Genomic DNA, 15752 nt, shown 5'->3' on the forward strand with positions numbered 1-15752 from the left:
ATCATTACTTTCGTTTGTTGTCTCTCACCTCATTCACCAACACTCCTACTGCAACCGGAACACCCCTCCTGCCTTCTATCATCCAGCAACTTATTCCCCAACTCATGTAAATTTACTCCATCATTCTCATTAATTAACGATAAAAGATTTCTGTATCTAACTATTTCTGTGTTCGTTTAACTTTCTCTTCTTCATATTCTTCTCTGATTGGACTATCCTTAATATATTAAGATCAATCTGACATCCATTTATCATGCAATGTCTAGCAACACCTGAATTCTTGTAGTTATATTTTATTGCTCTGACGTGTTTTTTGATTCTTTCACGTAATTCTCTTTCTGTCTCTCGGACGTAACTAAATTGTTCCTGACAATCGCAATTTTTGAACCTGTTACATTTCGATATTTGAAAAACAGAATATAAGTGGAAAGATAAATATAATTTTATAATGCTCAATACATAATTAAATATTAATTCTTTAAAACATTTACCAAAAAGTATATTATTTTTTAAATTGACTTGTATTTTAAATTAATTAAAATTAATTTTTAATAATTCATGCTGTCAGATGTTTCAAAAATGAGTGAGAGTAAGTATAATCATTATAGTAAAATTTGTAATAAGTTTGTTTAATTAAATTTCCTTTATAACTCTTTCTTACATTTAATGATTTATAGAGGATTACGAAATCTACCAATTGCGTAAACGATTACAAGAAATGGAAGCAACGATGGAACGCATTGTTAGCCACATGGGTCAAGTGAGTGACTGCATCGCCTCGAACATAAGTGCAAATATTCAAGCTGCAAATCTCGCTAAATCCAACATTGCTGCTGCCAATTCTACACTAGAAGTGAGTTTGTTATTTATATTTTTATTCATTTTGTGATGGAGGATAGTGATTCGGGTTATTTTCCATCTGTTGAAACTATAACGTAGAGTTATAAATCAGGTAGAAAAAGATCAGCAAATCTATTAGACCTGGTCTCATACACTCAGTTCGCTCAGTTAAAAATTGAAAATACTGAATAAAATCAGATAAAAATATATAATTTAGATAATTTACTGATTTTTTATACCATTATGTTTCAGAATGGAAAAAATGAAAATATAAAGAAAGAAAGAGAAATCACTCCAATTAATATAAATGATATAACAGAATGCAGAGAACGGATACAGGTATAAAATTATTAAATACTTCCGCAAGGTAAACTATTTTATTACATAATTTTTATTAGAGAAAATATTTAATGATTTAATTCCATAGAATTTAAAAACTTCCGATCTTAGTCCAAGCATAGACAGTTACGAAATTTTAGGAAATTCGCTTCCGCCAACACCCTTAGAGGAAATAGGACCCGTTAGGTTCGTCTCTTCGGATACAAGATCCTTTCAAAATCTCGAAACCAGTAGAAATTCCCTTCATCCGGAAACAAATGACGTAGCTTCTTTCGATAGGGAATCTAGTGTTGCGAGTGAAGCTTCTAGTTTCGAACTGTTATGCCACAGCAGAGACACCCGTAGTGCTAGCCCAGAAGAGAACGGGCAGAAAGATGAAGAATTCATCAAGATGGGAAAGGCAGATAGCGTGGGAAGTATCGACAACATCAGCCTCGATCAGTTTCCCGCGGATGGTCCGCTTTCCGACCACCAGGAGGATAACCTTGATTCACAAGCATCGAATACATCTTTTTCCAGAAATAAATAATTAAAATAGAATGACACATATTTTTAGCAAGCTTTCAAATAGTACAAATAGTATTTAAATATTAAAATCTATAACTTTAGAATTAAGAAAGTTAAATGTTCTTTGTTAAAGAATAATGCAGTCAACTCTCAAAAACTTGAAGAGCTTTCATTTTATTGAATCGGTATGCATTCCAAATTTTGTTCGGTCCATTGTGTTTTTTTAATGGTGTATTAGTTATTACGAATAATAAATCAACTAACAAATTCACCGGATAGTTTAGCAGTTACAAATATGAAGAATAGATTTTGAAAATTTGACCAGTTTCCTTAAATACTATCATCATTAGCAGAAGATGAAATTGCAGATTTTTGAGAATTGACTGTAAATTTAAGATGCAAATCTGTGATTTGTATCAGGTTGTGAAGATAAAATATGTAATTTTTATCTTATAATACATTATACAATTAAAAAACAAAACTTTAAACTTAAACACGATAAGCAGATATGCATGGAACTTTGCATCTATTCCAAGCATTTACGGAACATATAAATATAAATACGATATTTCGCTCAGAACAAAATTGCAGATCTGTGCCAAAATTCTTCTACTTATAAAACTAATTACTTTTAACAAATATTTATAAAAAAAAATATATATATATATATTTGACTTCTACACCATATCAATCTCTAACTCAAGGTTTCCATTTCTATATAGTGTATACTACCTAACTAGAAAGTAGCATAATACAAAAACAATATACTTTTTTGGAGAAATTTACAAAAATGCATGTGTTGTATACACATTTTAGGATGTGATGTCAGTCGGATGGTTCGAGAAACCTCAGAATGTGCAATTGTACAAACGAGCAACAGGAATTACGATAACTTGCAGTTCGTGTACAAGTTTGTCACCAAAATATATTTATATAAACATGGAGTTGCAAAGAGCGGAAACACTTGAGTATGGTTTACATTCCATGCTTTGGTTTCGTTTCCACACAGACACACACAAACACACACTCCAGATCGAGGCGCACGTTTCCGTCTGTTAACTCGAAAGCATTCGAACCCACTAACCGTCATTTCCCGTCAGTTATTCTCTAAAATCCTAACGGACATTTCATTTTTCTTGATTTGTTGTAACTATTCGGCACTTGCTTCTCGTGACGTCATAATAACCATCATGTTTAAAATTATTCTTTAATCTGAGATTAAGGATTGTTTATTTTATAAAACTTTAAATCATTTGGTTAAGCAAGTTATTTTTTTTTATATTGTAAATGCTGTTACACAATATAAAAATCATGTGATTGGATTGTTTAATAATTTAAATCAAACAGATTATTTAGTTAGTCTGTATGTCTGTAAACATAGTTTGTCATCGTCTTGTTTCTTTATGTAATATTTTGTTAGAACTCTTTATATGTATCATATATCCTCTTTTTTTTTATATATATATATACAGTAGTTTAATGTAATCAATAAAGACTTTTTAACACAATATCCTTGTTTAAACTCTTGTATAATGATCAAATTAGATTCGTTCTGAACGTAACAAGGGAACCAACACCATAACAGACAGATGGCTGAAGGGGCTAAGACACACGTCGCTTTGATATCAATTGCAGGGTGCCTAGTCTCCAGCTTTGCGAGTAGCAATACGAGCTTTCAATAATAAATTTCAAAGATTTACATAGCATATTTGAAGTCATATCATTGTCAAAAAATGCTCTATTGGTTTTACACAGAAATTTACACCCAACAGGATCAATCAGACCAAATCTGTTGGGGCTAAACTCTTGCGTAAAATCAGTAAGGAGAAGTGGGGCAAGAGCACATGGTTCTGTATAGTGATGACACAAAAGCACAAGATCCATTCAAACAAAACTGTACGGAATGAAATAAATACGAAAGCACTGAACGTGCGTAATCTTCTCCCATAGGAGAGGAATAAGAGTATACAGTCAACAAATATCACAGTTGAACCATCTTCAAAACAGCTGCATTGTTCGGCCACCAAAAAAACGATTTGAACTTTGAATCCAAGTTCATTACATGAATAAAAGCTGGAACATAAAACATATTGTTTGCATGCTATAACCATGGACCCATAGTTATAAAACATTGAATCCACTGTAGTTGAAGTGCCTACCAGTGACTGATTGGATAAAACCACCACGCTAGTTTGTTGTGGGTTCACACCTTGCCAGTGGGCACTGGCCTTGTTTAGTTTTCTGGGTTTTCTTCATATTAGTAACATTTAAATAGGGGTCAATTTTCCACAGAAAGACCTCCAGGAGGTATCCTCCCTAAGCAGATTGCTCATGTGCATACCATGAGCAAATATATTGCAAGTTAGTGTTTTCAGTACTTACATGTGGTTTAATGTTGGAATATACAATGTCAGCCTCCCATTGCTACTGGATACAGAAACTTTGATATTACCGAAAGTAACTTAAATAAGTCTCTGGGTTCCGGAAATTTTTGTAATTGATCAAGCTCCGTCATCTGGTTGCTCTGTTATGGACCTAGCTAGTTCTGTGGTGGTCATAAAAAAGTGCTTTTAATTAATGCTAATAGGTCAGAAAGAGTCCAAGGGAAAAGATGTAGCCTATATAATATAGGCAGTTAAGGTGCCTTGTCACTCTGAGCAACCAGGAATCGATTGAAGGATGACAGCTCCAAGAATTTTTAGGTCCACTCTGTCCCCAATACATCAGACCTCATCCCTCACCAATTGGTTGCCCTCATTGTGGGCCACGCTGAAGTTGATAAGCTCCAAGAGTTTTTTCACGAGTGGTAAGTCCGAGGTAAGTTAACCTATCCCTCACTACCCAATTGTACACAGCGAGTATAGCAAAATTTGGAGAAAAGGCCCTTAGAATCCTCAAGGCAGAAAGAGTTACAAATGAAAAGAGAATAGGGATGGGGATGCATTAATGCATGGGTCCATCTAGAGGTGGATTCGCAACGTCATCTAATTCAACAGCCAATGAAAGAGAGCGATAAGATTATGGATTTCGATACCCAAAAAGATTGTTGGACCAAACAGGACACGACTCGTACTAGACAGGAATAAACGTTATCATCAGTTGACGTTAATTTTCGATTTTTCTTTTTAATTTTAACGGCTAATAAAAATTTAATAGACAATTTTTACATTGAATAATAAAACAGATGTAAATTTAACGACTTATTTATCAAAAGGCACTGAGAACTGAATGTAGAGAGGGGACAAAAGCACAAAGTACTTAAGTAAAATGGCATTTTGCCAAGAATGTGTCATATTTGAAACGCTACATTAAATGATGGCTCGTGATCAATTAAACAATTCTAGTCGATGTTTTTCTTATAAAACGTATTGCAAAAACTCCATATAATGTCTCTCGATATAACGTTTTCCGAACGATGTTTATATTTGTGTGATTCTAACAGAAAACTGGCCCACCAGTGGCCAAGCGGTCTTCGTTCCCTGAACACTGGAAGTTCGGTCGTGGGTCGTGTGGTTCGCGCCTCGCTCGGACGGGCCGGCCACGTAAAGTTTTCCGGGTTCTCTCCACAATTGTAACGCCTAAATAGGTGCCAGTTTCCCTTAAAAAGGCATCCCCCTAGGCAGATCGCCCGAATGTTGCGTTGCCATAACTAAATAAAAAAAAACTAATACAAAACGATGTGTGAGCATCTAATTGAATTCCAAATACGATTAGTAGAATGTCGGCCTCAGGAAAAACTGTAGACATTGGAATTTACTCGAGTGTTTACAGTGCATTTCGGATGTTGACGTGTTACGTTCGTTTTGAGGTGTACCTTCGAAAGATGATGTTTAACATTGCAACGAGCAGCATGGTACTAACACTTCAGAAAACCGATCACGCTTTCTTCACATCACTAACAATAGTCAGTCAATTCTATAATATACGGACATGTTGTTGAGAATGTATTGTAATTGATTTATTGTTTCGTTTGCCTTTTTCTCTAATAAATTTCTGTAGTGGAATAAGACAAGGATGCCCTCTGTCAATGATGCTCTGTTAACTGTATAAACGAGATTAATTAAAGAGCTAACTCGCCCCATACGTGAAATTGCAACCTTTCTTGGATCGCCAGCGTGGAAATTAATAGACGACAAAAACACCAAAAAGAACAAGACCGTGGCAATAGACTATGACCAGATTACAACTAAATGGAAAGAAACTATTAAAAACAGTCCAGAATCATGAAATATTTATCAAAACGAATGCTAAAATATGGCCAAAACATGTACATAAAACATTCAGACAAGAATACAAAACAAGCTGATTCAAATCATAACTGGAAAAGAATACATGAGATTTACATACGTCCCACCAGATCAAACCGAAATCTCATGGAGAATAATATGGGCAATTAATCAACACGGCCTTCCCTCACTTTTGTGCACCTGACCTTCATTACAAGCTTTAAGTTAATGTAAATAAAGCACCCTTTGTGAATACCAAGTGTACTAGTGCCAGCTAACAAGACCTACATACAACTGATAGTAGTAACAGTGAAGAAAATCATTTGCAACCAAGCCCTTTGCGGTAGAGCTCTTGTTCATACAGAAATACAACGCTATAAATAAACTGTGCAGGCACAACTTTGACCAACACAAATGAAGAACAAATTGGAAACAAACCAGACAGACTAACCAAACTTGTGTCGACGGAAACGTGGAGTTAAATGCTAAAGTGGGCACTAAGACGACCATTTTTAGCAAGCTGGTATAGGTTCGACCAGGCCCACAATGGGACGGACGGGTGGTGACGAACAGGGCCTGACATATCCAGAAAAATTCCGGGAGTTTTTTAACCAGTTCGAGTTTGATCCCAGGTCCCCAGAGTGCGGTCGGATGACCGAGTGGTCANAAAATTTTCGAGTTGTGTTACTTAAATTCTTTCCTATAAAGTATTGTATAATATTTTTATTATTTATATACCTTTGATTCATTAAAAAATTTATACCATTACGAAACATGAGGGAAAGTTTAACTGATAATTCTCTATTTAAATTATAATAATATGCAAGCAGTTTGAGATTAATACATATTCAAATATTAAGAAATTAAGTTTAGTATGAGTTATGAATTGATGTAAATCTGAGAAAACAATAAAAAATCCTTCTAAACAACACCATTAAAGAATTTCAAAACAATAATAAACATATTTTTGTATGCAAATTTAAAATATCTACATTTCTGCATTTACACGTGTAGATCATCAATTTTTTTTCAATTATGTATGTAAAATTTTGCTTTTTTTTAAATTCTGTCTTTATTTTAGCCTCTAATAAACAGCTAATAAATTGTATTTTAAAAGATTTACTAAGTATTTTTAATATTTTGGAACCAATTACATGACTTTATACATTATAATCACTTCAAACACCACAACAGTTTTCATCGAATGCATTACATATACTAGTCGCAAGCTGCTCGCATCGTAAAAATGATTAACGATAATTACCAACTTATTAAAAGCAGTTGTGGATATGCCATTTATTTCTTAGTTAATATTGCAAATATGGCAGAAAGTCATTTATTTACATTTTTGTCCTGGTTCGGTAGAAGTTCTCGAGCTTCCATTTTCTGTCTATAAATATGATCGTTTATACTTAAACTCAAATGTTTCAATAAAGATAAATTGAATATTATAATATTCATTACAAGCATAGCTTTGTAAGTATTGACTAATCTATGACAGTTATATTAACTCATCGGAACAGATAACATTTGTATGTGAATAGAGAGAACTGTAGACGAATGCAGACAAATTCGACAAGAACTGCATTGCTTTACATCTAATTTAGGGTAATACAATTGTAGGATTTAGAAATCAAAGCAATAAAAGGAAGTATTTGGTGAAAAAGATACAAATAGCAGTTGGGCATAGGTGGAGAGTGGATGGAAAGTGTTCCAATACCTGGTCAGAGAGATATTTTGGTGTAGAATATGTCAACCTCCAACTGCAACGCAGCACTCACAGCATCAAGGCAGGCTCGTCACCAAAACTTTTTCTAGCTATCACTTCTAGCAGTTGCATTTGTTCTTAAGTATTGCGAAGTGTGCATTATATCCTTATTATATTCTGCTCCTTTTCAGCCCCACTTTACAGATTTCTTTGTATTTACAAATATGCTTTAAAAACAATACTTAAACTGACAGTCTACATTAAAAGCCCTGATTATAAGGCAACTATTAAAAGGGCAGTCCATTATTTAGGTGTACAGTTAAAGGGGAAGGGAGCTGCAAAAAGTACATCTTGTACACAGTGGAGAGAGAGAGGTCTACGCATTTTTTATATGGACTTTTTTAGTGGTGTTAGCAGCATACAAATTTGTTCTTATAAGCCTGTTTATTAGTCTTGCGAATAAACTGTCAGTTTGGAAATATTTGCAGAACATTTTTCTTTCTATGAATTGCACTTCGGTAAAGTAATTTTTATAAATGCTTTCTGAAGAATCGGCTCTTATTCATTTATTTGACTTTTTGACTCGTAAAGCATAAATTGTATAGGCAAAACCTTCATGTAAAATTTATTCGACCTAGTAAGAAAACAAATAAGCGCATTCCATTCTGCCTACTTTGCATACGTTTTGCACAGTAACGCAACTGCATCGCGTCTTAAAAGATATCTGCGGATTTAGCTTTTCATCGTGTTTATTTCTTCAAATATTTTTCTTTAGTCTACAAATTAGATTTGGAAGATTTGCAGTTTTTTTTTTTTTTAATATTTTATTTAAGCCAATTTAATATTTTATACCAGGAGTTTTATTTTTAAAATATGTATATTGTAATTTTATGTATTTAAATTTTTGTGAAAACATCACTGTTTAAATCTTCAAACTTCAGTAGAATGCATATAAATGACAAATGAATTAAACATGTAATATCTGATAATATAAATTTACCGGAGTTTCTAACATCATAAAATATTTATTAGATGAAATGGACTTACTATTAATAATTTATATTCCTGACCGAAATACTCTTACATGAATTGAAATGTTCGATTCGATTGCTTTTATAAAGCGCATTCGCTTTTGACTTTTGTAGTTTGTTGTACCAAAAGTGTTACGTTGGACTCGTATACTTGGTCTTAATTATTTCACGACAGACAAAATCAAATTTGTATAATGATATAAACCACAAAATATTCATAAGTAGAAGACAAATGCAAACTTTGGAGTCTTCTATTTTGGAAGTGAGTAGGATGTTTTAGCAATTTTATATATTTAGGCAATGAAGAGTCTTTGAAAAATGTTTGGCTTTTGCTGCGGATCTCGTATTGCTATGGTGCGAAAAGGACAAATGAATGTAGGAATATTCGGCGGCAGAGAAGCACGTGCACCCTTAGACAAAAATTAAAAATGAATAAATAACATAAACTCTTTTTGAAATATTTTTTTACATAATCATTTTAGGTTTAACTACAGAAAAAATTTTTTTATATACAAATCTATTCCCAATTCCCTCTCGCATTGCTGCTTGGATGTCCTACTAATTATGAAAACATCAAAGTCTATGTTTGTCTTCTAATCTAATAATATAATATCCTGTTTCTGAGCACAGTAACTCTATATGAACCACTTTTTATTGATGGAATGTGTTTAAATTCAAATTTTTCTTAGAACAGTCCATTAAATCTTAACAGTTAAATGATTAACCGTTAATTTATAATAGTTTTTGAGTTTCTGTTCACTTACATTTGAGAAAATAAATTACTTCCGATGCTACGGCTCAACTTGAAATTGACTGGTTTTGTTTCTTTTTCCATCATTTTTGTTCGGTTGCAGCTAATCATCCAATATTTTTTGATAAAAATAAATTTAATTTCATCACGAGTAAGCATTTAATGCGTTTCAGATATTACAACTTAGTTTATTTTTATTCTTTAATATTATAATTACACTCGCTAACAAAGTGCCCATTAGTGGCCGAGTGGATTAAACCACCAAACCTGACTAAAACAAACACTTGGCCAGCTCACCAACAAGCTGGCCATGTGTAGTTTTCTGGATTTGTAACACTTCAATAGGGGCCAGTTTCCCATAGAAAATCTTCCCAGGAGATATCATTTGCAAATCATATTGTTGTATACAAATATCAAACAAAGATGACTAATAAATTGCATTTATGTAATTTAAATGATCACTGAACTCAAGAAGTCAAGGTATTTACTTTATATTAAATGATTTTTGAATCATAATTGATGCAAATTACTATAGGCTACTGCTCGAATTATGTTCTATTGCTGTTTATTATGACCAATATTCGTCAAGCACCACATTCATATACAGATCTAGCATATTACCTTCACACTTTTTATTTAAAGCGAAGTAACACTGGTGGCTATTTCCAGTTCCTCCATTGCCCTTAAGGTATTATTTTTAAAGTAAGATATGATTATTCATGCTTCTTCCCATCTTGCTTTCATTCTTTTGTTCATAATTAGTTCTTTAGCTCTAGTCAATTAGTCAGTCTTTTTTCTCTGAAATTTATATGTATCTTTCAGCTGTATTGCCATATCGCTGATTATGCAGCATGTGTAGCCTATATAGCACTTCATGTCACCTGTGTTGTCAAGTTCAACTGGGATGCTGCACTCACCTCTCCTTTCATTCTCTGATACCAGTTCCTTCGTATTCTTGATCCTATTGGTTTTCTGTAAACTAATTTAATAAACTTGAGGTAAATAACTCACTAGAAAATTATCAAAAATCACTAGTATATCATGCTTTTGCAGTGTTACTATATCTATAAAGTTTAAACAGAGCTTTGCAAACTTACCAGCAACAGGAAATCCTGTTGAGGTATTTCTTGATTAGCTGTACGAATTGTGGCAAGTAAATTAAGCAGCATATGCACCAGTTCTGGCATAATCTTGTTCCACTTCTTTTTGAAGACTTCATAAAGCACCTGATGGTCAGATAGTATGTTGCCTCTAGTCTGAATGAAGGATATGGACTTCTGTAATCCAGAATTGTAAATGTGCTACACCATTCGGTCTTTAACTCCCTCGGTTTCTTAATCACTTCTTCTGGGTTCTTAATGACATATAGAGCTTTGATCAAATTGGTTCTTATAGAAATCAGCCAATCTTTCATCTATTCTAATTGCAGGTAGCCACTTAATCACTGGTTTTTATCACAGGTCAAATTGTTTTTGATTTAGAGCTCAAAGGATTATATGATGATAGATTTAAATTTAAACAATAAAATCAATAGTTTAAGTGGAAACAACCTATAAGAAATTCCATACTGTTCTACTTTTATTGTATTCCCATTGGCTAGATAATGATGATAAATTAAAAACCTTTGACTACAGCAATGTAACAGATGCATTTAAGTTAATATTTTAGAATAGCATATATTATTCAGTTAACTTCATTTTTTTTATATTATATAAACTTTTAATGCTAACGGCAAATAATATTTATCTTTAGCCTTTTCCACATCCTTCTGCAAGGCATCCACCTAAACCTCAACCAAAAACTGGAGGTGCTATGAGTATTATTATGCCCATATACACCATCGGTATAGTGGTCTTCTTTTTATACACTGTTTTAAAAGTGAGTATTTTACAATATGCATTATATTAAATATAGAAATGGTGATAATCACATACCATTTATCTACTTTAGCTCGTTTTCAAGAAACAGTCACCAGATGATAAAAAACCATTGGTTAAAGATTTCCATATGGATCCGGAATATCATAAATATGTACTTAGAGATGATTATACCGATAAGAAAGACAAGAAGAAAGAAACTGTAAATATTCAAAACTCGGAGAGTACAGATAAAACCATTGACGAGAAAGGTAATTAATATACTGTAATAAAATTTGTAAATTAGTCACCACAAAGGTTTTTATTCAAGTCTTATCAGGGTAAATTAATAAATAATTGGCCAAGGCAACCAGCAGTGCTGTTACTTTCGGTTGGTTATTTATTGATTCACCATTATTTATCAAACAAAAACAAAAACATTATTCTAAAATATGGATGAACTAGCCACTGTGCTTACTCAGCAAAATAAATCAATGCACATTTAACACTGGGTGAAGTTTAAATAATGTTAACATGTATCAACAGCACGGACAAGGGCTTTCATCTCTTTGCCTTTCACATCAACTGCTGCTGTTGTAGTCCATCTCCTCCAATTGTTTATCTGTTCGGATCTATCCCATCTCCCTTCCTTCTAACGTTGGCATTCCATTTACAACTGTTCACACTTGAAGATAGTCCATTAACTAGTTGAAAATGTTATTTAAACTTCACCTACTGTTAAAGGTGTATTGATTAATTCAGCCCATTATAAAATATACAATGCTCTGAACCTGTTACTGGCGCATAATGCATATAAGAAATATATAGCGGGTGACAAACGTTTTTGAACCATCTCGCAGTTCTTCCTCAGGTCAACTAGCTGATACATAGCTAGTGCTACATGCCAGTAACAGGTTCAGGGAAGAGAGGATTTTACTCCGGTGCTGAAGTTAGAGTGAACTTTGTAAATATACAATGTTTGTTTTAGATGAAAATTTACCATAAATTTAGAAGATAAGTCTGAATCTAATTGTTTCTTACATTTTAGAGAATAGAAACTGATAATATGCTGTTGATCTATGCTTCTTTATCTGATGAAGTACAGATTAAATCTACTAATGCTATTATTATTACATCAGGCAGTATCAGAGATGAGATTGTCAAAAGATTTTTCATATCCAGTTATACAATGTACATGAATAAACAACAAGTTAAATTCCTAATGTCAGGGATCATCCCCAAATTACATTTTACTATTTTTATACTTTTCAACTACCATCTTACACTCCTGTATTCACTGTGCTGTTTCACCTACCTACTCTCAAAATTATGTGATGCGCATTATCAACCAATCTTATTAATCGTACTAAGGAATAATATGGGCACCAAATGTTACATTATTTTATTAATTACATTGTATAACATACAAAGCACCAGTGTATATAGTTTGTCACTGCTCTGTACAGTTAGTTGCATAGCATTTGCTATTACAGTTTGCAATTTCCATAATAAAATCATTTTTTCCTATTTTATGAAAACATTATTGTTTAAATTCTTTAAAAATTAAACTAATTATATCTTCAAATTATTACAGTACCTGTGTTCTTTTCTTTAATCATACACATTTCACACAGTCCTTGTCATCATTACTTTCGTTTGTTGTCTCTCACCTCATTCACCAACACTCCTACTGCAACCGGAACACCCCTCCTGCCTTCTATCATCCAGCAACTTATTCCCCAACTCATGTAAATTTACTCCATCATTCTCATTAATTAACGATAAAAGATTTCTGTATCTAACTATTTCTATGTGTTCGTTTAACTTTCTCTTCTTCATATTCTTCTCTGATTGGACTATCCTTAATATATTAAGATCAATCTGACATCCATTTATCATGCAATGTCTAGCAACACCTGAATTCTTGTAGTTATATTTTATTGCTCTGACGTGTTTTTTGATTCTTTCACGTAATTCTCTTTCTGTCTCTCGGACGTAACTAAATTGTTCCTGACAATCGCAATTTTTGAACCTGTTACATTTCGATATTTGAAAAACAGAATATAAGTGGAAAGATAAATATAATTTTATAATGCTCAATACATAATTAAATATTAATTCTTTAAAACATTTACCAAAAAGTATATTATTTTTTAAATTGACTTGTATTTTAAATTAATTAAAATTAATTTTTAATAATTCATGCTGTCAGATGTTTCAAAAATGAGTGAGAGTAAGTATAATCATTATAGTAAAATTTGTAATAAGTTTGTTTAATTAAATTTCCTTTATAACTCTTTCTTACATTTAATGATTTATAGAGGATTACGAAATCTACCAATTGCGTAAACGATTACAAGAAATGGAAGCAACGATGGAACGCATTGTTAGCCACATGGGTCAAGTGAGTGACTGCATCGCCTCGAACATAAGTGCAAATATTCAAGCTGCAAATCTCGCTAAATCCAACATTGCTGCTGCCAATTCTACACTAGAAGTGAGTTTGTTATTTATATTTTTATTCATTTTGTGATGGAGGATAGTGATTCGGGTTATTTTCCATCTGTTGAAACTATAACGTAGAGTTATAAATCAGGTAGAAAAAGATCAGCAAATCTATTAGACCTGGTCTCATACACTCAGTTCGCTCAGTTAAAAATTGAAAATACTGAATAAAATCAGATAAAAATATATAATTTAGATAATTTACTGATTTTTTATACCATTATGTTTCAGAATGGAAAAAATGAAAATATAAAGAAAGAAAGAGAAATCACTCCAATTAATATAAATGATATAACAGAATGCAGAGAACGGATACAGGTATAAAATTATTAAATACTTCCGCAAGGTAAACTATTTTATTACATAATTTTTATTAGAGAAAATATTTAATGATTTAATTCCATAGAATTTAAAAACTTCCGATCTTAGTCCAAGCATAGACAGTTACGAAATTTTAGGAAATTCGCTTCCGCCAACACCCTTAGAGGAAATAGGACCCGTTAGGTTCGTCTCTTCGGATACAAGATCCTTTCAAAATCTCGAAACCAGTAGAAATTCCCTTCATCCGGAAACAAATGACGTAGCTTCTTTCGATAGGGAATCTAGTGTTGCGAGTGAAGCTTCTAGTTTCGAACTGTTATGCCACAGCAGAGACACCCGTAGTGCTAGCCCAGAAGAGAACGGGCAGAAAGATGAAGAATTCATCAAGATGGGAAAGGCAGATAGCGTGGGAAGTATCGACAACATCAGCCTCGATCAGTTTCCCGCGGATGGTCCGCTTTCCGACCACCAGGAGGATAACCTTGATTCACAAGCATCGAATACATCTTTTTCCAGAAATAAATAATTAAAATAGAATGACACATATTTTTAGCAAGCTTTCAAATAGTACAAATAGTATTTAAATATTAAAATCTATAACTTTAGAATTAAGAAAGTTAAATGTTCTTTGTTAAAGAATAATGCAGTCAACTCTCAAAAACTTGAAGAGCTTTCATTTTATTGAATCGGTATGCATTCCAAATTTTGTTCGGTCCATTGTGTTTTTTTAATGGTGTATTAGTTATTACGAATAATAAATCAACTAACAAATTCACCGGATAGTTTAGCAGTTACAAATATGAAGAATAGATTTTGAAAATTTGACCAGTTTCCTTAAATACTATCATCATTAGCAGAAGATGAAATTGCAGATTTTTGAGAATTGACTGTAAATTTAAGATGCAAATCTGTGATTTGTATCAGGTTGTGAAGATAAAATATGTAATTTTTATCTTATAATACATTATACAATTAAAAAACAAAACTTTAAACTTAAACACGATAAGCAGATATGCATGGAACTTTGCATCTATTCCAAGCATTTACGGAACATATAAATATAAATACGATATTTCGCTCAGAACAAAATTGCAGATCTGTGCCAAAATTCTTCTACTTATAAAACTAATTACTTTTAACAAATATTTATAAAAAAAAATATATATATATATATTTGACTTCTACACCATATCAATCTCTAACTCAAGGTTTCCATTTCTATATAGTGTATACTACCTAACTAGAAAGTAGCATAATACAAAAACAATATACTTTTTTGGAGAAATTTACAAAAATGCATGTGTTGTATACACATTTTAGGATGTGATGTCAGTCGGATGGTTCGAGAAACCTCAGAATGTGCAATTGTACAAACGAGCAACAGGAATTACGATAACTTGCAGTTCGTGTACAAGTTTGTCACCAAAATATATTTATATAAACATGGAGTTGCAAAGAGCGGAAACACTTGAGTATGGTTTACATTCCATGCTTTGGTTTAGTTTCCACACAAACACACACTCCAGATCGAGGCGCACGTTTCCGTCTGTTAACTCGAAAGCATTCGAACCCACTAACCGTCATTTCCCGTCAGTTATTCTCTAAAATCCTAACGGACATTTCATTTTTCTTGATTTGTTGTAACTATTCGGCACTTGCTTCTCGTGA

At 32.7% G+C, this 15752-nt stretch overlaps 2 protein-coding genes across 2 annotated transcripts in view; both read left to right on the forward strand.

Moving 5' to 3' along the window:
* LOC111626869 overlaps positions 1-3194 on the forward strand; it is a 58651-nt gene extending 55457 nt beyond the window's left edge. Inside the window, exons 14-16 of the mRNA XM_023370392.1 lie at positions 678-853; positions 1093-1179; positions 1268-3194. Of these exons, the coding sequence (XP_023226160.1) occupies positions 678-853; positions 1093-1179; positions 1268-1708 (704 nt within the window). The 3' untranslated portion in view covers positions 1709-3194. The remainder of the gene's footprint in view (positions 1-677; positions 854-1092; positions 1180-1267) is intronic.
* A 1171-nt stretch (positions 3195-4365) lies between these two features.
* On the forward strand, positions 4366-15458 carry LOC111626870 (resistance to inhibitors of cholinesterase protein 3-like). Its single transcript, XM_023370393.1, has 7 exons — positions 4366-4503; positions 11155-11280; positions 11353-11530; positions 13471-13491; positions 13580-13755; positions 13995-14081; positions 14170-15458. Exons 1-7 carry the CDS (start codon positions 4366-4368, stop codon positions 14608-14610), a joined length of 1167 nt encoding a protein of 388 aa, XP_023226161.1. The 3' UTR covers positions 14611-15458.
* The last annotated feature ends 294 nt before the right edge of the window (positions 15459-15752 follow it).

Source organism: Centruroides sculpturatus, unplaced genomic scaffold (genome assembly GCF_000671375.1).
Source record: "Centruroides sculpturatus isolate CEXI.00-Female unplaced genomic scaffold, Cexi_2.0 scaffold547, whole genome shotgun sequence".
In the NCBI taxonomy this organism is placed as follows: domain Eukaryota; kingdom Metazoa; phylum Arthropoda; class Arachnida; order Scorpiones; family Buthidae; genus Centruroides; species Centruroides sculpturatus.

Coding starts and splice junctions, on each gene's coding strand:
- LOC111626870 (XM_023370393.1), top strand. CDS start 4,366: ATGACAGCTCCAAGAATTTTTAGGTCCACTCTGTCCCCAATACATCAG. Junction 11,281..11,352: donor TTTTATACACTGTTTTAAAA/GTGAGTATTTTA, acceptor TATCTACTTTAG/CTCGTTTTCAAGAAACAGTC. Junction 13,492..13,579: donor TGTTTCAAAAATGAGTGAGA/GTAAGTATAATC, acceptor AATGATTTATAG/AGGATTACGAAATCTACCAA.